This window comes from Monodelphis domestica, chromosome 2 (genome assembly GCF_027887165.1).
Source record: "Monodelphis domestica isolate mMonDom1 chromosome 2, mMonDom1.pri, whole genome shotgun sequence".
NCBI lineage: Eukaryota > Metazoa > Chordata > Mammalia > Didelphimorphia > Didelphidae > Monodelphis > Monodelphis domestica.
In genome coordinates, this window is record NC_077228.1 from 273,890,969 (window position 1) to 273,917,925 (window position 26,957).

Genomic DNA, 26,957 nt, shown 5'->3' on the forward strand with positions numbered 1-26,957 from the left:
GTAAGGGTTTTTATAAAAAAAAAAAGAAAGAAAGAAAAAGATGGGGAGACTTATATGAACTAATGCAAAGTGAAGTGAGCAGAACCAGGGGAACACTATATATAGAGTAACAAATATTATATGATGATCAAATGTGAAGGACTAAGCCATTATCAGTGATATAAGTCTGCAGGATATCTACAAGAAACTCATGATGAAAATGCTATCCACAGACAAAAGAAGGAACTGTTCTTGTCTAAGTGCAAATCAAAGCCTGCCATCTTCCACTATATTTCCTTCATAAGACTTCTATTGTATGTGTGATATATGTCTTCTTTCATGATATCAGTAATATGGAAACATATATTACATGAAAGTTCAGGAATAACCTGTATCAGACTATTCACTACCTCAGAGAGGGAGAAAATCTGAATTTTAATGTCTCAAAAAACATTTGTCAAAAATTGTTTCTACAAATAACTAAAAATCTTTTTTAATAGATAAAAGAATGAGTGGGTTAAAAGAACAAATGTGAACTTTAGATTTACTCCACCCTGCTTAGTCTAACAAAACAGGAATGTCTACACCCATACTTAAGGATTAAGTATTGAGAAGGATGGCCTATGACAGATATGAGCTAGCAAATGATAAATCAGAAACAACTGACATACTCCTGGGCTGTCCTAAGTCAAGCTTAAGCTACCATTGGTACATGTGAGAAACAGGAACATGATGTAAAAATGGTCTATATATTTCACGTCACTTCCTCTCTCAGTATCTTTTCGCAGAGAGGTGACTCTGGCAGCAGTGTGCTGAGCGTCTTGGCATCTTGGCATGGTGGCAGCTATTGTCCAGGTTTGGCAGTGAGAGTCCTTGATACACTACTGGGAGAAGCTTAGTAACATAGTTCAGGTGAGGTGTCTTCTCTGAGCTCTCTCAGAGTTTAGGCTGATTCTTTTCTCCTTTACCTTCCAAAACACTATTCTCTTAGGAAAGCCTCTAATCTTCTTCAAAGACCTCATGGTGGAGATCTTTGAACTCCCCCTGGCACAGGCCAGGCAGGAAAAATCCTATACCCCTTCCCTCTCTCTTCTCCTTAATTCTTTCCCTCTATATTAATTAAAATCACCATAAACTTTCCAAACTGACTTGGGTATTTTTATTTGGGATATTCTCTGGCGACCAACAAAAATTAGATTAAGTCACAACCCTAAAATTTCCCCTTATACAAGTCACAGAAATAATAATTCCATTAAAGAGAGTGATAATAATGAGGCAACATGCCAAAATTTCTATCTCTAAATGATTATATTGATAAAATAAATGAATGAATTGGGAGTGCAACTTAAAAAGAAACTAGAAAAAGAACAAATTTAAAATCCCCAAGTGAATACCAAATTAGAAATCCTAAAAATCTAAGGAAAGATCAATACAATCAATAAAACTGATTATAAAAAACCCATTGTATTAGAAAGTAAATCTAGCCGTTGTTTTTAAGAAAAAAAATCAACAAAATAGATAAACCATAAAAGAGAGAAGAAAACCATATCACTAGCAAAAATGTCATTAATGAATATGGCTGTGAAAAGCCCAAGTAAAATACTAGCTAGGAGACTACAACAATATATCACAAAGATTATACATTGTGACCCAACAGCATTTGTACCAGGAATGCAGGGATGGTTTAATAAAAGGAAAACTATCAACATAATGAATTATGTTAGCAACAAAATTAATAAAAATAATATGATTGTATCAGTAGACTCAGAAAAAAATCTTTGACAAACTACAACACTCATTCCTGTTAAAAATACTTGAAGGCGGGGCAGCTGGGTGGCTTAGTGAATTTAGAGTCAGGTCTAGAGATGGAATGTCCTAGGTTCAAATCTGGCCTCAGACATTTCCTAGATGTGTGACCCTGGGCAAGCCACATAACCCCCATTGCCTAGCCCTTACCACTCTTCTGCCTTGGAGCCAATATGTGGTATTGATTCTAAGATGGGAGGTAATGGTTTAAAAAAATACTTGAAAGCATAGTATTAAAGGATTTTTTTCTTAAAATAATACAAAACATTAAACCATCAGCAAGTATTATTTGCAATGGGGATAAACTAGAAGTCTTCCCAGTAAAACAAAGAAGCCCATTATCAACAATGTCATTTAACATAATATTAGAAATGCTACAAATAGCAATAAGAGAAGAAAAGGAAACTGAAAGAATCAGAATAGGCAAAGAGATAATAAAACTTTCTCTGTTGCAAACAATATGATGGTATATGTAGAATATCCTAGAGATTCAACTAAAAAATTAGTTGAAACTATCAATAATTTTAGCAAACTTGCAGGTTGCAAAATAAACCTACATAAATCATTAGTATTTTTATCTATCATTAATAATCAATCACTAGAAAAAGAAACTGAAAGAGATACCCCACTTAAAATAACCAAAGACAAAACAAAATACCTGAGAGTATATCTGCCACAATAAACATGCATATAATTATAAAATTCTTTTTTACACAAATGAAGTCAGATTTAAATAAGTGGAGAAATATTAATTGTTCATGGGTGGGCAGAGCCAATATAATTAAAATGACAATCCTACCTAAATTAATCTACTTATTTAATGCCATCCCAATTAAAGTACAAAAATATTATTTTGTTGAGCTAGAAAAGATAATAAAATTAATTTGGAAGAACAAAAGATCAAAAATATAAAATAAATTAATGAAAAAATATAAATAAAGGAAGTCTAGCAGTGCCATATTTTAAACTGTATTATAAAACAATATGATCAAAATTCTGATACTGCCGTTACAATAGAAAGGTAGATGAACAGACATATAACAAACAGTAGTAAAAATTATAGTAACCTGGTATTTGACAAAAATATAGGGATAAGAAATTGAGATAAGAAATCAATATTTGGTAAAATTTGCCGGGACATCTGGAGTTTGGCAAAAACTTGGTATAGAACAATATCTTACACCATTCAGTAAGATTAGATCAAAATGGATACATTATGAAGACATAAAAGGAGATAACATAAGCAAATTAGAAGAATATGGAACACATTGCCTATCAGATTTATGGATAGGAGAGGAATTTATAAGTAAAAAGAGATAGAGAGCATTGTGAGATATAAAATGGATAATTTTGAGTACATTAAATTGAAAAGATTTTGTACAAAAAAAAACAAATATTGCCAAGATTGGAAAGAAAACAGAAAATTGAGAGAAAAAATTTTCATAGTCTTTTGAATAGAAGTCTCATGATGAAAATAGAGAGAGAATTTTATTAAATTTACAGAAGTAATAGCCATCCCCCGGAGGTAAATTTTTAAAATGCTCTAAGTCTACCAATTAGGAAAATGCAAACCAAAACAATTCTGAGGCATCATCTCATACCCACCTGATTGGCTAAAATGACAAAAGGGCAAAATGACAAATGTGGGAGGTGATGTGAAAAAGTGAGAAAACAAATACATTGTGGATGGAATTGTGAATGCATCCAACCATTTTGGAGAGTAATTTGGAATTACACCTAAAAAGCTCTAATAGTTTTATAACTGTGTATATATTATTTCTGAGTCTAAGGATATGCACAGTTATAAAACTGTATATAGCTCTACTTCCAAAGGAGATGAGGGAAAAAGGAAAAGAAATTATATGTTCCAAAATATTTATAGCAGTTCTCTTTGTGGTGGCAAAGAACTGGAAACCAAGGGGATGCCCATTAATTGAGAAATGGCTAAACAAACTGTGGTATAAATTGTGATGGAATACTACTGCACCATTAGAAATAATCTCATTAAAAATTTTTAGACTTGTAAACAAAACTGTGAGATAATAAAGAGTGAAACAAATAGTACAAAGAGAACATTTTTGCTACAGATTTAATATTTGAAGAATAACTTATGAATGTTCACTTCCTCAGAATAAACTGATAAGAAGAAATATGAAAGACACGATCTATATATTTTGCTGAATGATGCCTTCTATGATGTGGAAAGGGGATGGAGGGGGATGAATAAAAAAAAATCTTTTTAATTAAAAATTTTCCTAGTAGCAGGAATATGAGTGGGGAAGAAAATCTCAAGCCTCTTTGCCTTTTAGTTCCTGCTCAACTAGAGGCTCTGGACTATAATATAGAATAATAAAAGTAATTATGTCAATAAGGAAGTTAAAAGCAAATACATTAGAGATTTTTCATTGAAGAACTGCTGGTGGATAACAAATTATTAATAGTAATAACTAATATAAACTTGGGCAAATACATGGATGAAGATGTGTGTTCAACAATTTTATCCAGCACCATAAAACTTTATTCAGTCTGCTGATGGAAAAAGATGTTGGGCCAAAAGAGATTTTGATTCTAAAGTAGGAATAGAAGTATACTCTCAAAAAAGAAGAGCCTCAAAAAAAGGAGAGAAAGGATTATGAAAGAAGAGCAATAGCTCAATAGCCAAGGTAAGAAAAAAGAAACTGGAGATTATTGTTTCACTATAAAGATGGCATTAAAATTTTGAAGTACCATACACAGTTACATAGCTGGGAAACTGTAGAAATGGATGGCTATGCTACAGAGACATGAAGAATGGCACAAAGATTGAGAGAAAGATGAGACAGTCAGATAAAAACAGAGAGAGATCCCAGGACACTGCTATGGGGTAGGGGAAAGACTATATTCTTGTATGGGGAAAGATGCAAAAGAATGAGAAAATCAGGCTCTTTGAATTATGACAGAATTGCTGGCCCAAGAGTTAGATATAGAAAGAGGTCTTAAGACTCACATTTGCTCATGAATAGGCACCAGGTTTCACTTGTCCCCATATGCATTCTGACTATGTTTTTAGATATGACATAATGGCATCAGTGGACATACAGTAGAGGAAAAAGGAGAAACAAAAACCTCAGAGCATAGGGTGGGAATTTGAGGGAAGGAGATATAGCAAGAGTCAGTCACAATATGGATGTGAATGTAAGAAAAGATTTTTTGAAGATAAATGAAAAGTTATTTTACCAGTGGAGCAAATGTATATGAGAAAAGGAGAGGCTGCTAATTATAGCATTTCAGACATATAAGCATCTGGGAAGTATGGTTGATGTATTAAATACTTGATCAGATCAGTTAATGATCAATGTATAGACAGTTCTAAGGGCAGGAGAATTCCTGAGCCTAAGCCACAAAGGCTAAGCCTTCACCTTGTCAAACCTCATGCCTCTGAAAAGCCCATGTCAGGTTAATTCCCACCTCCTCTGATCTTGTCATTGTCTATTCAACCAATGTTAAGACCTACGTGCTATGTTACGTATTCATTGATCACCTCTCAATCCACAATAAATGCTGGGGTGAGGGGCACTGCTCTCTCTCTTGATTCCTGCAACCTTGGAGTTCTTCCTTCTATCTCTCTTTATCTTTCCTGATGCCACTTTTGGCCACATGCTTTCTATCTCGTAATTCTTACTTCCATGTGTTCTCCTATTTCTCATGTTTTCCTTTAATTAATTTTCAAAGGAAAACATTACAGGAGCAAGCACCACTCCCCATGTCAATTAACTTGTCTTTGAGTCTTCATTTATCACCCATCTTCCTCAGGCTCCTTCCTCCTTCTCAAGTTACATCCCACAAAGAAAAATTATATAGCAACCGCTGGATGGATTGTTATATTTGACACCCCAGATGGGACCTAAGGTGCTAAAATCGTGATCACATCTCACTTGAGAAGAATTCTCAAGTGTGGAACATGGCTGGAGTCCGGCCAGCAAGACCTGTGCTTGGCCAGTAAGGTATTGTGCTGTTCTGTTAAGGAATGGGTTAAACTTTCTCCCTCTCATATTTGCTTTATTTGAAAAGAGAGATATTAAGATCTCAGAGGCTAAGATCAAAGCATTGCTTACAAGTTAATTGGAGCATGTGGAACATTGTAAGGGTGGTTTTCACTGCACAGCCATTACTGTATTCCAATGATATGGGAGAAAAAGCTTTACAAATTCAAGAGGAAAAACCTCATCCTTCCACCCCCGATTTGCAAAGCTCTGAATTGCACTGGAATTCGGAATTGGCAGAGGTTCCTTTTACAAACTTAAAGAATCATTCTGATGCTATTTCATCTAATGCATGTAGCTCTCTTCAGCCACCTTCATCTTTTGATGCTTCTTTTCAAATGCATCCTGCTCCTCCCCCAGTAAGGCCACAGACAGCCCCTACAAAAAAAAGGAGCAGAATTTTTAGCTTGCCCTGTAGTATTAAAAGACAGATCTGAATAATCCCAATGAAGGATTGGCAGAACACAGGATTGTTGATTGCAATATAATGAATTAAGTATGGAATTTTGAGTTACTTCTTGGTTTCTTCCTCTACCTTTCACTAAAGCTACTAACAAAGTACTTAACTGAATTCCTCTTTCATGCCCTTATCCCCACCACTGTCAGCTTACTGCAGGAGCAGACAGTGAGTCTATCTTTACCCCCTTCCCCCCCACTCATTAATTTCAAACTCTGCCTCCAGGATAACTTAATTCAGTATTGCAATCATTTTAAATTGGTAGAAGAAAGCAGGTAAACTGCTTCTCCAAAAGAAATTAGAGATAATTCTGAAAGTGCAGATGTAAATTTAGTACAGCCTAAGGGTGTTGAACTCCTAACTCCTAAAAGAATTTTAAAGCAGGGTAACTCAGTATGATAATGAAGCTCTGTTCACTAAAGACTACTGAATTAGATAAACCAGCAATCTCTAAAGCCAGATCATTGATAGCAACTGAAGCTAAGCTTATGGTGGAACATTTCTTTATATAAAAACTGCTTATTTCAAAAGTTATGTAAGGAACAAGCTAAAAATCATAAGGGAATACATGTGCCCATTATCTATCAGGAATTATCTGGCACAGGTAAATTTTGAAGGCTTAATAGGCAATTGTTATATGTGGAACAAACCTTTAACTTTAGTCCTGAGGAATGTGAATGCAGTTTAATTTGAAAGGAAGAATACATGTTTACTTTGCCTCAAGCTAAGCTGGACACTTTAAAGGATCAGGTCAATTTAAAACAGAGATAGTCTCTTAAATTTTTCTACTGAGACCACAGGCCTAAGCAAAACTGGTACATTGATGAAATAATCCTGAGTCACTTAAAAATTCAGAACAATGAAGAAAAGGCTAGTTAAAACAGAGACATGTTGCTCTCAAGTGGATAGCCAGAGCAACAAGCTCTGCTCTTATCAGCAGAGCTTGGCACAATTTTAGCATATCAAAAGGGGATCTGGGAGACTCTTTGAAGCACTCCCAGAGAATCCAGACACTGTGAAGTCAAATTTAAAGTTATATAGCTCAAATTTATAATGGACATGGCAAAATTACAAAGAAATATCTGATTATATTTCTTTATAGGGAAAGTTAAAATTTTTCTCTGATATTGTCATATACCATAGTCTTTTTGGACAAGAGATATTTTATCTGTGATAAATTTTAGTCTAAATTCTAGTATTACTGTAGGTTGAATACCATGGTGCAAAAAGAATTTTTTGAGGCTTTTAATTAGATGTAAAGCCACATGGGCTTCTAAACCTATCTGGATCTTAAAAGGAAAATTACTCCAGCAGATTGAGAAATTGATCCTACCACATGGATGGCAGCTCACCTGCACCTTAGATTAAAAGTTTTTATCACAAGTACTGGAATTAGTCAAAAGGAAAGTTAATACTAAGTACAATTGTTTAGATGACAAGCATAAATTGGTATATGATTCAGGGAAATTTCAAATATATCCAAATTTTAAATATGTAGGAACAATTGTTTTTCCATTGCCTTCTCCAGCCAATTTGAAAGATGGGGAAACTGAGGCAAGCAGAATTAAGTATCTTACTCAGAGTCCCAGGGAGGGATAGTATCTCTGGTATGGAGGGATTGTTGTGCCCTCCTAAGGCAGCTCTCCAGCCTCTGACCCCCACCTGACACCCAGCTCTCACTTGTGGCTCCTAGTAGCTGCTAGCATGCAGCAGCGGCCACACCCCAGCAACAGCTTCGACAAGCCGGCTAAACTGTGTGAGGGTAGCTATCGGGTCGTCGTCGTCGACCCCTGGTGAACTAGGGCTTTGCTCACCCAGCATGTGAAGACTGCTTTGGCGGAACAGGTGGAAGAAACCAACAAGAAGGTTCAACAGCTGAGATGGTGATGCAGCAAGGCACTGCGGAGTGCTTAGGGTGTGTTGGAGCACAAAAGACAACATAACCATCCAATGCAGCTGAGGAAGTCTCCAGGTGTAACAACTTTTTGTGCCACTGGACCCAGGCTTCCAACGCCGAGAGAGTGGGACTGTCTCTGTACATCAACTTTTCCACTTAAATCTTCATGCACAAGTGTCTTTGTGCACAAAAACACACAAAGACAATTGTCAACCTCGGTTACCGAGAGACTACTACCATTGGGTTACCAAGGATAGAAATTATTAGACATTGTTTAAAAAACCTGAATGATATTCAGAAATTTTATATGAGGCCCATTAATGCAACTTTATCCAGAAAAGAAAATTATCTGTAATTATTCATTCTCAAAATGAGGTAGCATCAATTATAAAGATGAGACACACTCTCATTGTTGTATGGCATCAGAGTGGACACATTGTTGGATGAATTCAAATTTTTAACCAATAGTTACTTATTAATTTTATTAATTAATTTGTTAACCAGTAAAGTGATTTATTAGTGATTCAGAATTCACAGTACTGCTACTTACTCAAATTACAAGTATTGGTCCTGATGCTGATGTTAGTCTAAGACCAATGACAAGAATACAAATTCAAATGTTACTTGTACAATGTGATCTATTTTGGCAATTGAATTTTGCAAAGTTTTTAGGTAAAATTAATAATTCTATTCATAGTTCCAAAATCTTTTCAGTTATGAATTTATATATGATAGTTTAAAAATAATAACTTCATTGTACCTTGTTGATAATGCTATGAATACTTTCAATGCATCTAATCAGGAAAAAGCAGTAGCTCTATATCAGACAGTCATGCCATGTTGATGCATGCACAGTATAGTTTTTTGCAGTAAGCAAAGTTGTCTGCAGTTAGACAAATGCTTGAGATCATAGCACAAACTTATAAAATCACATATGATGCATTGTATGCTGTTTTTATGATTATTGGTTTAAAAGGTGAATATTGAACATCAATGTATGCTATCTTGCAAAGTAAAAGTGAAAACTTTATAACACACAGTAAAGGGTCATGAACTCCCTTGAGCTAACTATGTGGGAATTTCAAAAATAAAAGGCCTAGAGGCTACTGCTTTTTAGCACGCAGATCATTAGCACTCACTACTATATCAGAGTGCCAGATCTATTGTACCTCAATATTCTATGCAAACAAGTGAAATTACTTGGCAGTGCAAAATTTTGTGGAATATATAATGTCACTCATTCAATTCAAAGAGATAACTGCAGGATTTTAAGAACTGCACAATGTGGGCTAAGGGATGCATTACAATATGCTCCTGTTGTAAACTAATATGTGACTGGAGATAATTACTCTCCTGATGTATGAGAGTAAGCTCAAAATGAAATAGTATACAAAGTTATTGCACATCTTATAAATAATCTTGCACATTTGGCCATTCCAAAACAGTTTTGGAATAACAGTACTTTTACCAGCAACAGATGGGATAAATTGGATAAATCATGGAACTTATCTCACAAGACTGAGATTCCAAAAAATTCTTAAATACAAGCAGTTGGAGAAAGGGCTCATAGAAATTTTAAAAGCCCAAATTCAAAAACAATTAGGATATATGTTCAGTCACTTTCTAACTGAATAAGACCCAATAAGTCTTTCATTTGGGGTCAAGATTTTGTTTCTATTTTCTCAGTCCATGGAGGAAAACTGAAGGCATCCAGCATGAAGAAAGTCACCCCAGAAAGAGAAGAATGCAGATGTCTGTCTGGCACCAACCACCATGCAGCACAGAGGCCAGACACCAGAAAAACATCAGAAAAACAAACTAGGCATAACCATTGCCTTAGAGACTGGTCTATTGTACTCTCCACACAAATATACTTTTATAGAGAGATAATTCACCTACAGAGGAATATCATTAATTTGCTTACAGATATTCTATTCTAACAATATATGGGTATTTGTTGTAAAATCAAGATTTATCATGTACCTAAAAATTTCAAATGGTGTTTGTACAATAGGCAACTTGCAATTATTTTATTGGAATTGTTCCATGTTACCCAAATCTGATCAAATAACAGATTGTGCGATTAGGAACGTTATAACAGTACATTGGATACTGTTCAATTGCAGCAGAAATTGTTTCTATTATCCAAAATGTATGCATGATAATTGCCTTATATGGTTCATTTTATATTTGCAAGAAGAAACTATATTTTTATTAGAATCAGACTTATTTGAAAGTCAATTTTGCTGGAAATGGCATTTAAGCTTTAAAAAAAAAGGAGGTAATGGTACTCCTAACCATCAATCTCTTCTACATCTAAGAAGGGATATAGGCTAATCCTATGCAATAACACTTTGAATGTAATGATAAAGATTGCATTGTATGATATACCTGGATCGGGTTAAATATTACCAGGAATTTAAGACTATGAGGGACCCAACAGGATGATAATATTGGGTCAAGGGTTTATTTGTATTTTTACAGATAGTGAAAACATCTGGTCACCCGCAAAGCACATCATGACATATGACATGAGACCAGGAAGAGAAACAGACAAACAACATTGATGACATCAGTTAGTTGCACACCAGCCAGCCACACTCCAGACATGCTGGGTGAAACCATCACTGGTGACTACAAACACACCAAAGACTGACATTACACTCCTCTTAATAATATTCACTATCATTATCCTGATGGACACTTATTGGTCTATTATACCTAAACCAATATCAAGAATGTTAACGTATATGGACTAAACCTCACTCATGTATGGTAATGACACCAGATAGATCCCACACTCCAAAGACTTTACCATGGGATCAAAAGGAAATAGCTACAATTGTTCAGACACTACTGTACACACTTCATTTTGTATGTCTATGCTATATACTGTCAAAAGGAAGTTATTTTGTATGCATTGTAGAATTCCAACTTGTATTGTAAGAAATGCTGCTGACAACAATTGTATAGGCATTGGTATGACTCTCAGGAGAAGGAGATAGAATTTTTCATCCACAGCATAGACCTAGTAACCCTGACAACAACAAATTATGTTTAAAGCAGGAGACACTGCACAGGGATTTATAACGGACCAATGGTCCTGATCTAACTCTTAAAAAAGGATGAGATGTCAGGCAGAATGTACTTTGAAATTTTTAATTAGGAACTTAAATTGTTGAAAATGGTCATTCATGACATAACAGCTATCCTATATAGGTATTAGGTACCAACCACCATTGGTGTGGTTACATGTTGATCTTAAGATATTTAAAAATAGGAAAAAATTGGCACTAATAAGCATGTAGCAAAAGCATATTGGATAAAATACATTTATAACAAGGAATTAATAAGTTACATCAAATTCTATATGAGCAAGAAGCTGTAGAAATTGCTTCTACATGAAAAGAAACTTAAGCTTCTATTAACCCAAACATTGGTTTGGTAGAATGAATTTTTCAAACATTGGCAATGTTATATTCTTGGTTATTATATTAATTGGTTTATTTCTATGGCAGTAGAGGTTTAAATAAGGCTTATATAAGAAATATGTAGCCAGAAGTTGCAATGTCACTTCATTATCATCATCCTTGTTATTTAGTCAACAAATCATAATGTAATGTTTATGGGAATATTGGTACTTGTTAAGAATTTGCACCAATTGTTGTATTTATATTTTTTTCAAGCTTTTCATGATGATAAATTTGGTACACTTACAATATGAATCTTGGTCAACATAGATTAGGGAAATAGAAATCATTTTTGAATGTAAATTCTGACATTACACATTGGCTCAACTACAACTATGCCACATGAAATGTGAGCCATGAATTTAAAATTTTGTATTAATTTTATGGTCATTTTCCCTGATCATTTTTTCAGATTATTTTTCCCATATATTTTCTTTTCAGTACTAGAAGTACATTGAAAGCAATATTAATACTCTGATCCTGAACTACGAATTAACTATAAAACTGAACTTTTTATTTTTGTATGTACCCAAAAGCCTGAGACTGTAGGAACATGACAGCATTTGTTAAAATTCAGGTGACTATTCTGAGAGATTATGTCTGATTGCATAAATAGGGATTGCAGCAGATTCCTCACACTTGACCAGACAGCCTAAGCCACAGACGATATGTATTCCATGTGAGTTGGCATAAGGTTGGAGATACAAGGACGCAGTGTTTTGACACCCTCATTCACAGGTCAGCCTGGTACCAAAGTTCCAATCATATTTCTATGTGGCAGGCATCTTGGCTTCTTTATTCCTAAGTCTATGCATGATCAGTACAAGGGAAAGAAAGGAATTCCCTCTCATCTCCAGATATAGTCCTTTTCTTTATCTATGGAAGATCTGACAGCTTCTTATAGTCCTGGCTGTACTGGGGTAAAATGATATATCAATGCACCTGTCCTATGAACTATAGGACTAATACCACATTAATTCAGGATCACTAGAGTGAAGATCATTTTCTTATTATTTTTTATTATTACTTTGGATTTCTGATGAAGCTTTTTATCTTTGATTTTGCTAAGTTAATATGAAGATCATTCTTATTTTACAAAACTGTTACTATTAAGATAAATTTTTACTTTTATTATTAATCATACTTAATTTTTACATTTATTTTTTGCAATCTGATTTGGAATTCACTTTTGATTCATTATGTGATTATGCTCAATAATATTTTTATTTTTTATTGAATTTACAATTCTTTATTATATTTTTAACATCATACACTCATATTTTAATTTTTAAAAAACAAAAAGGGGGATATGTAGCATTCCAGACTTATATGCATCTGGGTAGTATGGTTGATGTATTAAATACTTGATCAGATCAGTTAATGATCAATGTATAGACAGTTCTAAGGGCAGGAGAATTCCTGAGCCTAAGCCACAAAGGCTTAGCCCTCACCTTGTCAAACCTCATGCCTCTGAAAAGCCCATGTCAGGTTAATTCCCACCTCCTCTGATCTTGTCATTGTCTATTCAACCAATGTTAAGACCTACGTGCTATGTTACGTATTCATTGATCACCTCTCAATCCACAATAAATGCTGGGGTGAGGGGCACTGCTCTCTCTCTTGATTCCTGCAACCTTGGAGTTCTTCCTCCTATCTCTCTTTATCTTTCCTGGCGCCACTTTTGGCCACATGCTTTCTATCTCGTAATTCTTACTTCCATGTGTTCTCCTATTTCTCATGTTTTCCTTTAATTAATTTTCAAAGGAAAACATTACAGGAGCAAGCACCACTCCCCATGTCAATTAACTTGTCTTTGAGTCTTCATTTATCACCCATCTTCCTCAGGCTCCTTCCTCCTTCTCAAGTTACATCCCACAAAGAAAAATTATATAGCAACTGCTGGACGGATTGTTATACTAATAAAGAAGGAAATGAGGGAGGGGATAAAAAAGAGGAAGATATTCAATAGAACAGGTAAAATTTTAGGAAATGAAAGACCAATCTTTTTTAAAAGGAGTAAATAAGGAAGGAAAGAATGAGAATTTATTTTTCATATACTTTATTAATTCCTATACATTAGGAGAATTACTATGCATTCCTGTGTCTGGGATCTGGGTCAGAGATACCATCCCATTTGCTGCTTTTTGAAATGTTTTTGTCCTTGGGAATCCCAAGGAATATCTTCCCTCTTAACAGAATTTGATTAATAAGTGAAAGGGACAAGGGTTCTTTTCTGGTGTACATGACCTGTCCACCTGTGGGGAGGGGGAGGGGTGGATAGGTCGATGGACCACTTCTTAATTAGCTATTACCTATTAAAGATGTCTTGGGATGGTTAAGGGAGGGGTTGACCCTAAAAATTTATTTATTAAGTGGACTGAGCTAGCTCAGGTGGTCCCTGATCCCAAGAGAACCAGACAGACCTATATCATTTTATAGATTATGATGCTGGCCTAATCAATAAATCTGATGTAACCAATAAAATTATATTCTTACCCCCAAATCAGCCTCCCAAGATAATTTTAATAGTAACAAATAGCAATTTAGAGTTTGGTTTCACAGTAGGGAAAAGTGACAAGATCCTCAGTGTATGTTCAAATGTTGACAGAGAGTGAATGAGAAATAGGAATTACGGCAAAGTCCTAAATTTTCATTTGTAATAGAAGGGATAAACGCTCTTACAACATCTGTCTTTGGAGAGACACAAAGGATGAGAAAACACTGTGTGTTGTAGGATTGAAGGAAGTGGTTGGTGACTGTAACTCAGGGTACACAAGGTATGGGAGAAGGGAACACAACCCTAAGAGCAACTCTAGTACAGAGGGCATTAACATGTTCATCTTTCTATCTAAAATCTAACCTTTGGGCATCTAGTACATTCTTTTAAAAGTTTGGTGTGATAGATAAATATCTGATAGGTCATAGCTAAAGAGTGCCTGATAGGTCAGTGAAAACAAAACTGAAAGAACATAATGAGATAAGTCTACCTGAAGGTGAGGCTCCAGAAAAGTAGAAAAGTGTCAAGTAGTCATCATGTTTTTAATTGCTCATGGGTAGGATGAGCTAACATAATAAAAGTGACAATCCTATCCAAATTAATTTACTTATTTAGTGGCATACCTATCAAACTACCAAGAAACTTTTTTACTAAATTAGAAACAAACTATAACAAAGTTCATTTGGAAGAACAAAAGATCAAGAAAAGATCAAGGGAAATAATAAAAAAATGTGAAGGAGGGGAGCCTAGCAGTACCAGATCTTAAACTGTACTATAAAGCAGTGGTCATCCAAACCATATGGTACTGGTTAAGAGACAAAAGGGAGATCAGTGGAATAGACTTGAGGTAAATAACATTAGCAAGACAGTGTATGATAAACCCAAAGAGTCCAGCTTTTGGGACAAAAATTCAGTATTTGACAAAAACTGCTGGGAAAATTGGAAAACAGTATGGGAGAGATTAGGTTTAGATCAACATCTCACACACTACATGAAGTTAAATTCAGAATGGGTGAATGACTTGAATATAAAGAAGGAAACTATAAGTAAATTAGTTAAACATAGAATAGTTTACCTGTCAGATCAATGAGAAAGGAAAGATTTTAAGACCAAGAAAAAGTTAGAAAAAAATACAAAATGTAAAATCAATAATTTTGATTACACTAAATTAAAAGGTTTTTGTACAAACAAAACCAATGCAATCAAAATTAGAAGGAAAGTAACAAACTGGGGGAAAGTCTTTATAACAAAAACTTCTGACAGAGGTCTAACTACTCAAATTTATAAGAAACTAAATCAATTGTACAAAAAAATCAAACCATTCCCCAATTGATAAATGGGCAAGGGACATGAATAGGCAATTTTCAGATAAAGAAATCAAAACTATCAATAAGCACATGAAAAAGTGTTCTAAATCTCTTATAATTATAGAAATGCAAATCAAAACAACTCTGAGGTATCAACCTCACCCCTAGCAGATTGGATAAAATGACAGCAAAGGAAAGTAATGAATGCTGAAGGGAATGTGGCAAAGTTGGGACATTAATGAATTGCTAGAATTGTGAATTAATCCAACCATTCTGGAGGGCAATTTGAAACTATGTCCAAAGGACTTTAAAAGTCTGTCTGCTCTCACTGCTGGGTTTATACCCCAAAGAGATAATAAGGGGAAAGACTTGTACAAAAATATTTATAGCCATGCTCTTTGTGGTGGCAAAAAAAAAATTGGAAAATGAGGGGATACCCTTAGATTGGGGAATGGCTGAACAAATTATGGTATATGTTGGTGATGGAATACTATTGTGCTCAAAGAAATGATGAACTGGAGGAATTCCGTGTGAACTGAAAAGACCTCCAGGAATTGATGCAGAACAAAAGGGGCAGAACCAGGAGAACATTATACATAAAGACTTATACACTGTGGTACAGTGGAATGTAATGGGCTTCTCTACTAGCAGCAATGCAATGATCCAAGACAATTCTGAGGGACTTATGAGAAAGAATGCTATCCATATCCAGAGAAAGAGCTGTGGAAGTAGAAACACAAAAGAAAAACAACTGCTTGATCACATGGGTCAATGGGGATATGATTTGGGATGTAGACTCTAAGCGATCCCTCTAATGCAAATATTAATAATATGGAAATAGGTCTTGATCAATGACACATGTAAATCCCAGTGGAATTGCTCTTTGGCTCTGGGAGGGGGTGGGAGGAGAGGAGGGAAAGAACATAAATCATATAACCATGGAAAAATATTCTAAAGTAATTAATTAAATACAAAATTTCAAACCAAAAGAAAAGAAAAGAAAAAAGTAATCATCATGTTTGACTTGGCTAGAGAGGGTGAAGCTGAGAGAAAGAAAGACAGGAAATTATGGTCTCTGGATTCTTAACTGTACAAGGTGTGAATGGAAGCAATGAAACATTTCTCTGGAGGTTGGAATCAATTCAGCCTATGATAAAACTGTAAGGTGATCAAAATTGTTTTTCTGTGTTTTGGTTGGAGATGAAATAATGGCAGCTAATCAATTAATCAGAGAGTATTTATTGAAAATCTGCTTTGATAGATATGATCATTGAACAACACTGCCAGTAATATTTGAAAAAGGTAATGAAAGCCTGGAAAAGAACAGATATTTCTGTTTTCAAAGTAGGGATCACATTAGTCTATATCAATGAGCTTGAAATCAATTCCTGGAAAATTCTAGAAAAGTGATGGCGAACCTTTTAGAAATGGAGTGCCATGCCCTTCCCCTCCATCAAGTGCTGAGCATGCCCTGCCCTTCCCCATCTTTACTTCAGACAAGGAAGAGAGGAAGTGCTCCCAGTGGGCTGCTGGGCAGAGGGACAGGTGAAGGGAGGAATGTCCTCAGCCAGTGTAGAGAGGAGGAGGGAGAATAGCCTGAGCTCTCCACTCTCCTCCAGTTCTGCCACCTGTAAGTTGCCCATCTTACCTCCTGTGCACTCCCATTGGTCTATTAGGCAGAAGGGCAGGGATGTGAAAAAATGTCATCAGTCCAGTTGGAAAGGGGGAGGGGAACAGCTCCACCAGAGTCCCTCTGCCTTTCTAGTAATGAACAGGCAGAGGAGGGAAGACACTGAAATTGCTCACAGAGAGTGCTCTGCATCCATGCTATAGGTTTGCCATCACTGGTCTAGAATGTAATGTTAAAGGGGTATAGAATGTATTCTAATTAAAGGCAGTGACTTTATTTTTGTCTTTATATCCCAACTACCTTACACATGACTCAGAACACAGTTGGTACTTAAAGAATATTTGTTGAGTCTGTACCCCAAAGAGATAATAAGGAAAAATAATTATACAAAAGTATTTATAGCCACACTTTTTGTGGTGGCAAAAAACTGGAAAATGAGGGAATGTCCATCAATTAGGGAATGGCTGAACAAATTGTGGTATATGATGGTGATGGAATACTATCGGGCTGTAAGGATTGATAATCTGGAGTATTTCTATATGAACTGGGAGAATCTAAATGAATTGATGCAGAGTGAAATGAGTAGAACCAGGAGAACATTGTACACAGAAAGTAAAACATTGTGGAAAAATCCAGTGTAATGGACTGTGCTACTAGTAGTAATACAACAAGCCAGGACACTCCTGAAGGACTCATGGTAAAGAATGCTTAACCACATTGAGAGAAAAAAACTAGTAGAAATGCAAAAGAACATGACATCACTTATCACACATATATATGGGGATGTGATTTGGAGTTTAGGCCTTTAAAAAAATCACTCTATAGCAAAAATGAATAATATGGAAACAGGTATCTAGTGATAACATTTGTACAACCCAGTGGAATTGCTTGTCAGTTCTGGGAGGGGGGAGAGAATAGGGGAGAGAAAGAAAATGAATCATGTAAACATGAAAAAATATTTTGAAATAAAAAAATTAAAATTAAATTTAAAAAAGAATGTTTGTTGAATTAAAAGCAATCAGTGAATATGTAGAAAAGGAAATGTTTATCACTGAGATCCTGACTGGCTTCTTCAAGAAAAAGCCATCCCAAACTAAATCGTATTCCCTTTCTTGGCAGAGTAACTGGTCTGGCAGAAGTAAGGAATGCTGTAAAGAGAGACTTTAGCAAAGCATTTGACAAAGTCATGTTATTCTGGAGGGAAAAGATGATAGGTGAAGGCAAGGCAGTATTATGATTATGAGAATTCAGAATTTGGGGAATACTCATGAATGGCTTGATTTGAACTTGAAAGAGGTCTGTGAGAGGGTGCCCCAAATGCTGTGCTTGGCTTTGTGTTGCTAAATACTTCTATCAATGAAAAGATAAAGATATAGGTAGCTATTCTTTAAGTTTTCAGATGGCACAAAGCTTAGAGAGATAGATAACATAGTGGATAACAGAGTGAGAATCCAAAAAGATTCTGACAAGCCAGAACTTTGTTTCAAATATATAAGAAGATGAAATTCATCAGGGATAAATGCAAAGTCTTACACTTGAGTTCAAAAATTCCATTTCATAATAATATAATATATGACTAAACATCAGTTTCAATGTCATGTGAAAGAAGGATTAGATTTATTTTGCTTAGTTCTAGAAAATATGACTAGGGGCAATGAGTTGCTTGACAGGCAAATTTAGAAATGATGAAAGAAAAATATTCTTTTTTTAAAAAATCCTCACCTTCCATATTAAAATCAATACTATTTTGGTTCCAAGGCAAAAGAATGGTAAGGGCTAGGCAATGGAGGTTAAGAGACTTGCCCAGAATCACACAACTAGGAAGTGTCTGAGGTCAAATTTGAACCCAGGTCCTTCTGTCTCTGGGCCTGGCTCTCACTCCACTGAGACACCCAGCTGTCCCCAAAAGGAAAATATTCTTAAAAATTAGAGCTAAGTAAAAATGAAATGGACTACATCAAGAACTTACAAATTTTTTTCTCATAGGAGATCCAGGATTTGGTGATCACTCATTGGATATGGGAAGGAAAGATTCTTTGTTCAAGTATGATTTGGGACTAATTGGATCTTTAAGGACCTTCTGTGATTCTATTACTATAGTAAGTGCTCTAGGTTATAAAGTAACTTTAAGATTTTAAGGTTACTAAGTAACTTTGGTCCCTACCCTTAAGGAGTTTACTTTCTAGCTGGGGAAATAAACAATTAGACCTATGAAATAAATAATTAGGTAACAAGTACTCAGTTGTACAATGCTGGCTGCAGGAGATAAAGGAATTTAGGAAAGGGAAGGATGAGGGTAGGTTACAGTGGTCAGGGAAGGACTCCTAGTTGCAGTTTATTTTGTAACAACCATGTAGTCACATAGGTACTCACCGGCACTGCACTCTGTGTTTGATTGTGGTGATATTGATGTCTACATTTCCTGAAGATGGTCCTTTCCTTCTATGTTCTTTTTGAAAAGATTCTTCATTGTACACTTCTCTTTTCACATCATAGACGTATCTGCCACCAGTCTTCTGTTTAGTATTCAAAGACATTGTGCTTCTTCTTAAAAGCTGCTCCAATCCTGCTGAATATGTGCACAAGAAATTAAGTTCAAAACATGTCCCTCTGTCCCCCCTCAATCAGTATCTCCATTACATGGAGTTTGAAACAAATCTGGGAAGATTTCTTTAAATGGAAAGAAATTTTCTTCCACAATATGTGATGCATATACCTCCTCTCCACTGATACAATCACTACCCCAACTCAGAACTACTTTACCTTTTGCTGGACAGATGTAATGACTTCCTAACTATTGTGAATTTCAAAACTACTCAACCCTGTTCAAACCATTCTTTAGAGGATGGGATTTGGCTATTTCCTGATCAATAACAATAGAGATACTTGGAATGACAGAATCAGGTCTTGGAAACTACAAGCTCCACCCTACTCAGGGTAACTGGATTTAGAAAGGGCTGCAGCAAAGCTCAAGATTTAATTATTTGAGAATATGGCCTTCAACAGACATGTGCAAAGGGGACAGACCTCTGGGCGGTCCTGGGTTAAGCTAGAGCCACCATTGGCACAGGTGAGACACAGGAAGTGAGGTAGAGGAGAGCTCAGAAGTGCTGGAACTTCCTGGGTGGAGGAGATTGTGGTGGTTGGAGCCTGGTGCTTGGAGTGGAGGCCCTCAGATTGTTTCTCCATTTTGGTCACGTGATAGGGACTGATCTCTTTTCTTTGCCTTGGCTATCCAAGGCCTTGGGCCTTGGGCCCAGCCTAAGCAGAGGGGGTATTTAAGCCCTATTCCCTTCTCTCCCCTTTCTCTCTCTCTCTCTCTCTCTCTCTTTCTCTCTCTCTCTCTCTCTCTCTCTCTCTCTCTCTCTCTCTCTCTCTCTCTCTCTTTCTCTCTATCTCTAATACCTTTCTTCCTCCTGTTTGTAATTAAAACTCCATAAAAGGTTGACGGCTGACTTGAGTTTTCATTTAGGAATTACATAGCTGAATTCCTTGGTGACCTTAAATTAATATATATCAGTCTTTTAAAGTGATTTCCATATCACACTATGCTCCCCATTTCCAATAATCCCCTTCTCCTGCCAAAATAGCTGCCAAAATAATCTGAGGTAGAACTTTAACAATATCCATTTCCACAGTCAGAAACAATATCAGATTCCGATTATCATAAAGATAAAATACCAACTTCTCATTTGGGCATTTAAAGTTCTTCACAATCTGGCTCCAATCAACCTTTCCACACATTTCATATTAATTGCCATCATTCACTCTCTTTTCCAGTCAAACTGGCATAACTAACTCAACATTCTACCTTCTGTCTCCATGCCTCTGAACAAACTGTGCCCCATGAATTAAATGAACTCTCTTCTCATCTCCATCTCTCAGAATCCTTAGCTTCATTCAAGGTGTAGCTCTAGTAATACTTCCCAATTCCTGACCTTTCCTATGTTTAGTATTCTTTCTCTCCCTCCCTCCCTTTTCAAATTACCTTACAGTTTATTAATCTATGTATATGCTATTGCCCCATCTGTCCCCCCAAAATACAAACCTCTTTAGGGCAGTTTTTGTCTTTGTTCCACAGTTCCTAGTACAGGATAAGTACCTAACAAATGTTTATTGAATTAAATTGTGCCTATTTTTTTAGCAGATTTGAGACAATTTCTAATTATGTTAAGATCATCATAACAATATTCACATAACACTATAAGATTTTGCAGAACTATCTTTATATAAATTATCTCATTTGATCCTCCCAACAACCCTGTGAGGTACATGCCAAGTTAAGTGACTTGCCCAGGGTCAGGTAGCTAGCAAGAGTCTGAGGTAGGATTCTGTCTTTCTGTCTCCAAGTCTAACTTTATCCATTATACCACCTCTCTGCCTAGCATGTTCTTCAATGGGTTGGAATTTTGGTCCAAGACCAATATTTTATTTTTAAAGGATGTGTTGTAGAAGGGCATCCTTGATTTTAAGTCCCCATCCCTATTCCCTGGCTCAGGGCCCTGCTAACAGTGCTTTCCTGCTGAGGCTATTTCCTCTCTACACCTTCCATATAGTATATGTACATAGCTCTTTGCTTGATGTCACATGTATTAGAATATGAACTTCTGGAGAGCAAGACCATATTTTTTGCTTGTTGTTGATTTTTCACTTTTATTTTTTTCCCTCAGATTACACGTCAGTACAATTTTTAGTCATAATTTTCTGACATTTTAAGATCTATGCTTTCTCTCTCTCTTCCCCAAGATGGGAGATAATATGATATAGGTTATACATGTGTTATTATACAGTACATGGAAATCCACATTCATCATGTTATTAAAAAAGCCACAAATTGCTTATGCTAGAGGAAAATTCATGGAGGAAATAAAGTGAAGAATGGTATGTTTCAAACTGTATTCAGACTTTGTCAGTTACTTTTATAGCAATGGATAGCCTTTTTCATCATGAATCCCTTGGAGTTGTCCTAGATCCTTACACTGCTGATAACAGGTCATTCACAATTGATTATTGTACTTTATTGCTTTTACTATGTACAATATTCTCTTGGTTCTGTTCACTTTATTTCTCATCACTTCATAGAAGTCTTTCTAGGTTTTATTATGATCTTATTGTTTTTTGTTTTGTAGAATATGATAATATTCTATTACAATCACAGAGCATAATTTATTCACCCATTCTCCAATTGATGGACATCCCTTCAGTTTCCACATCTTTGCTACCACAAAAAGAGCTAATAAAATTTCTGGGCAAGTAGGTCCTTTTCTCTTATCTCTGCTCTCTGGGATACAGAACTAGTAGTAGCATTGCTGGGTCAAAGGTATGCACAGTTTTATGGCCCTTTGAGTATAGTTCCAAATTGCTCTCCAGAATGGTTGTATCAGTTCACAGCTCCACCAACAGTGTATTAATATCCCAATTTTTCCACATCTCCTCCAACATTCATTATTTTCTTGTCATATTAGCCAGTCTAATAGGTGTGAGGTGGTACCTCAGAGTTGTTTTAATTTGCATTTCTCTAATTAATAGTCATTTGGAATATTTTTTCATATGACTAAAAATAGTCTTAACTTCATTTGAGAATTGCTTGTTCATATCCTTTGGCTGCTTGTCAATTGGGGAATGCTTTGCATTCTTATAAATTTGACTCAGTTCTCTATATATTTGAGAAATGAGGCCTTTGTCAGAGATGCTTGCCATAAAAATTTCCCCTCCGTTTGCTGTTTCCCTTCTAATCTTGGTTGCATTTATTTTGTTCACACAAAACCTTTTTACCTTAATTTGGTCAGTTATTTATTTTACATCTCATAACATTCTTTGTCTTATTTAATTATAAATGCTTCCCTTATCCATATATCTGATAGTTAAACTATTCTATGCTCCTCTAATTCGTTTGTGGTTTCACCCTTTATTTCTAAATCATTTTGGTTTTACTTTGGTATATGGTGTGAAGTGTTGGTGTGTTCCTAGTTTCCACCATACTGTTTTCCATTTTTCCCAGCAGTTTTTGTTGAATAGTGAGTTCTTCCAAAAGTTTGTATCTTTGGATTTGTCAAAAACTAGGTTATTATGGTCATTTACAACTACATAATGAGTGACTAATCTAGTCCATTGATCCACTATTGTATTTCCTGATCAGTACCAGATTGTTTCAATGGTTGCCACTTTATAATACAGTTCAGGATTTGGTACAGCTAAGCTACCTTCCTTAATATTTTTTAAATGAATCCCCTTGATATCTTGGTCTTTTGTTCTTCTAGATGAATTTTACTATTTTTTTCTAGCTCTATGAAATAATTTTTGGGTATTTTGATTGATATGGCACTAAATAAGTAAATTGACTTTGGTAGAATTGTCATTTTTATTATATTGGTTCAGCCTTCTGACGAGCCATTAATGTTTTCCCAATTGTTTAGATTTTTACTTTATTTGTATGAAAAGTGTTTTGTAGTTTTGATCATATAATATACTTCCTGACTTTGTCTTGGCAGGTAGACTCCTAGGAATTTTAAATTGTCTATAGTTTGGGTTTTTTTAATGGAATTTATTTTTCTGTATCTTACTATTGAACTCTATTGGCAGTATAGAGAAATGCTGATGATTTACATGAGTTTGTCTTATATCCTGCATCTTTGTTAAAGTTGTTAATTTTTTTGATAAGTTTTTTTTTTAGCATTCTAGGATTATTTAAGTATACTGTCATATTATCTGCAAAGAGTTATGGCTTTATTTCTTTGTTGACTATTCTAATTCTTTCTATTTCTTCTCTTTTTGCTATAGCTAGCATTTCTAGTACAATATTGGATAGTAGTAGTGATAATGGGCATCCTTGCTTTGCTCTTGATCTTACTGGGAAGACTTCTAAGTTGTTTCCATTGTAAATAATGTTTGCTGATGGTTTTAGATAAAAGCTATTTATCATTTTGAGGAATATGCTATTTATTCCAATATCCCTTATTGCCTTTTTAAAAAACCCTTACCACCTTCCATCTTGGAGTCAATACTGTATATTGGTTCCAAAGCAGAAAAGCAGTATGGACTAGGCAATGGGAGTTAAGTGACTTGCCCAGGGTCACAGAGCTAGAAAGGGGTTGATGTCAGATTTTAACTCAGGACCTCCCATCTCTAGTCCTAGCTCTCAATCTACTGAGCTACCCAGCTCCTAAGGGGTCCTCACACCACCTAGCTATCCCTTGTTAGTGTTTTTAACATGAATAGATATTTTATCAAAAGCTTTTTTTTAATCTACTAAAATAATCATATGACTTCTGTTGGTTTTATTATTGATATAGCCAATTATGCTGATGGTTTTCCTAAAATTGAACTATCGTTGCATTCTTGGTATAAAACTCATCTGTCATAGTGTTATGATCCTTGTTATATACTGCTGTAATCTCCCTGGTAGTATTTTCTTAAAAATTTTGCATCAATATTCATCAGGGAGATTGATCTATAGTTTTCTTTGTTTTTTCTCTTCCTGGTTTAGGTATCAGCACAATATTTGTGTTATAAAAGGAATTTGTTAGAGTCCATTCTTCAGCTATTTTTCCAAATATTTTATATATTATTGGAATTAATTGTTCCTTAAATGTTTTATAGAATTCACTTGTGAATTCATCTGGTCCAGGCTTTTTCCTTAGGGAATTTATTGATGGCTTATTCAATTTCTTTTTCTGGGATGGCATGTGTAAGTATTCTCTTTCCTCTTGTGTTATTCTGGGAATTTATATATATTTTTAGATAGTCACCTATTCTATTTAGATTGTCTTATTTATTGGCATATATTTGGGCAAAATAACTCCTAATAATTGCTTTAATTTCCTCTTTATTGGTTTTAAATTCACCTTTTCATTTTTGATACTGGTGATCTGGTTTTCTTTCTTTTTTATTTTAATCCAGTGAACCAATGGTTTGTCCATTTTTTTTTTATAAAACCGACTTCTTGCCTTATTTATTAATCCAATAGTTTTCTTACTTTCAATTTTATAAATGTCTCTTTTGGTGTTCAGGATTTCCAGTTTGGTATTTAATTAGAGATTTTTAATTTGTTCTTTTTCATTTTGGGGGGGGGTGACTGCCCAATTCATTGATCTGCTCTTTCTCTCTTTTATTGATGACATGTTGTTGTTGTTGTTCTTCAGTCATGTCTGACTCTTTGTAATTCATTTGGAGTTTTCTGGGGGAAGATTCTAGAGTGGTTTGTCATTTCCTTCTCCAGATCATTTTACAGATGAGGAAATTGAGGCAAACAGGGTTAAGTGACTTTCCTAGGGTCACACAGCTAGTAAATATCTGTGTCCAGATTTGAACTCAGGTCTTCTAGACTCCAGTTCCAGCACTCTTTCTACTATGCCACCTAGCTGCCTGGCACTTTGAAAATACTAAATGTTTGTTGTTGAGGTTGGGGATGAAGATGATAATGATAAATATAACCCAATAATATTCTAATTTCTCAAAGCATCCAATTATATTCCTTCTTCCATGAATCTGTGTATATTCAAAAAAAAGTATTTTTTGAAGTTACAGGTTTTATAGTCTCAGCATCTCACCTTTTAGATGTAATAGTTTCCATAATCTTATTACTGATGTAAAGCAGTTCTTCCTTTCATGTAGCCTATTTCAAGCTTCAATAGCTATGCTTTACTTACAAGAGTCTAGAGAAAGTAAACAAGTCTGTGTTTATCCTATCAATATCCTTCATCATTAAAAAACTTCCAACATATTAATTCTCAGTTTTCATCTTTTCATCCTGGAGTCTTCATTTTTCAAAAATCATGATCTTATATGAAACTCTAATCTTCTCTAGAATGTTAGCTTCATCATATTTTTCTTGAGATATGGAGATTAGAACAGTCAGCTTTCCAAGTATCCTATGAATTTCTACAAGAGTAGATGTGTGTTTCATTTCTAATAGTCTTCCTGATGAGATATAATGGCCAGAACAATCCTAGAAAAATGGCAGCTGAATTTCAAAATGAGCAAGTAGAAGGTAAAGAATACAATTGGGAAATAAAATTCAAATGATACTTAGGGATAATAGGCTCTAACCTATCACTCAGGATTCTTATAAACTGTTCAGTAAAAGCATGGGTTCAATATACCTTGAAGCCAGTGTGGTAAACAAAATATTATCATCTCAAATTGCTGGTACTGTTTTTGTTTTTGTTTTCCTTTGTATTCCCAGTATTAATTGCAGTCACTGGCACATGGTAAGTGCCTAAGAGATGTTTGTTGAAAGCGTACTGTATTATATGAATCAACAGTGACCTGAGTTTGAATACCACCATAGATGCTAACTAGTTGTGTGACCCTGGGCAACTCAAATATCTCAATTTCAGTTCCCTTATTTGAAAAGTGAAAATACCTGTTCATTTCACAGGACTTTTATAAGGATCAAATGTTTTGTCAAGTGCTTTAGAAACCTTAAAGCACCATAGAAACATCAATAATTGTCGGGAAAACACCTGTAGGGATTGACTGACATTCTAATGTCTTTCATTGCTCTGAAATTTGGCATTTGTAATAATGGGAAGTTGTTTTAGTCACTGAAGACCATTCAACCTAAGTTCGAAGTTGGATCTTCTAACAGATGTTTATACCTATGAGCTGGTAAACTCTAATAAAATCAATAAACTCACTCTTCCTCAGTCACAGAATGCCAACCACTTTTGATCCTAGAATGAATCCTGGGATGGCTTTATAGCACATCATATATGATTTTATATCAACAATCTCCTTCCCAACTTTCCAATCTTTTCTCTCTATCTCTTTCAACACAATGTATGTTCAGGGCATCTGAAGTCAAAAAGGAAAACTTTTAAAAATACAAAACAATTTTCTGATCTTTTTATTATAGTTAATGGTAAGGAGCATAGGAAGAGGTGAAACGACC

General features: G+C 35.2%; 1 protein-coding gene across 8 annotated transcripts in view; it reads right to left on the bottom strand.

Annotated features, from left to right (window-relative positions):
- Positions 1 to 26,957, bottom strand: part of SLC26A8 (solute carrier family 26 member 8) — a 227,765-nt gene that overhangs the window by 183,366 nt on the left and 17,442 nt on the right. For 5 of the 8 annotated variants that reach the window (XM_056818124.1, XM_007483767.3, XM_016431013.2 and 2 more), the window contains exon 2: positions 19,439 to 19,634. In XM_056818124.1, coding sequence (XP_056674102.1) covers positions 19,439 to 19,602 — 164 coding nt within the window. In that variant the 5' untranslated portion in view covers positions 19,603 to 19,634. Of the gene's footprint in view, positions 1 to 19,438; positions 19,635 to 26,957 lie in introns of those variants that run through there. The other 3 variants (XM_056818123.1, XM_007483766.3, XM_007483769.2) reach the window with 2 other exon arrangements.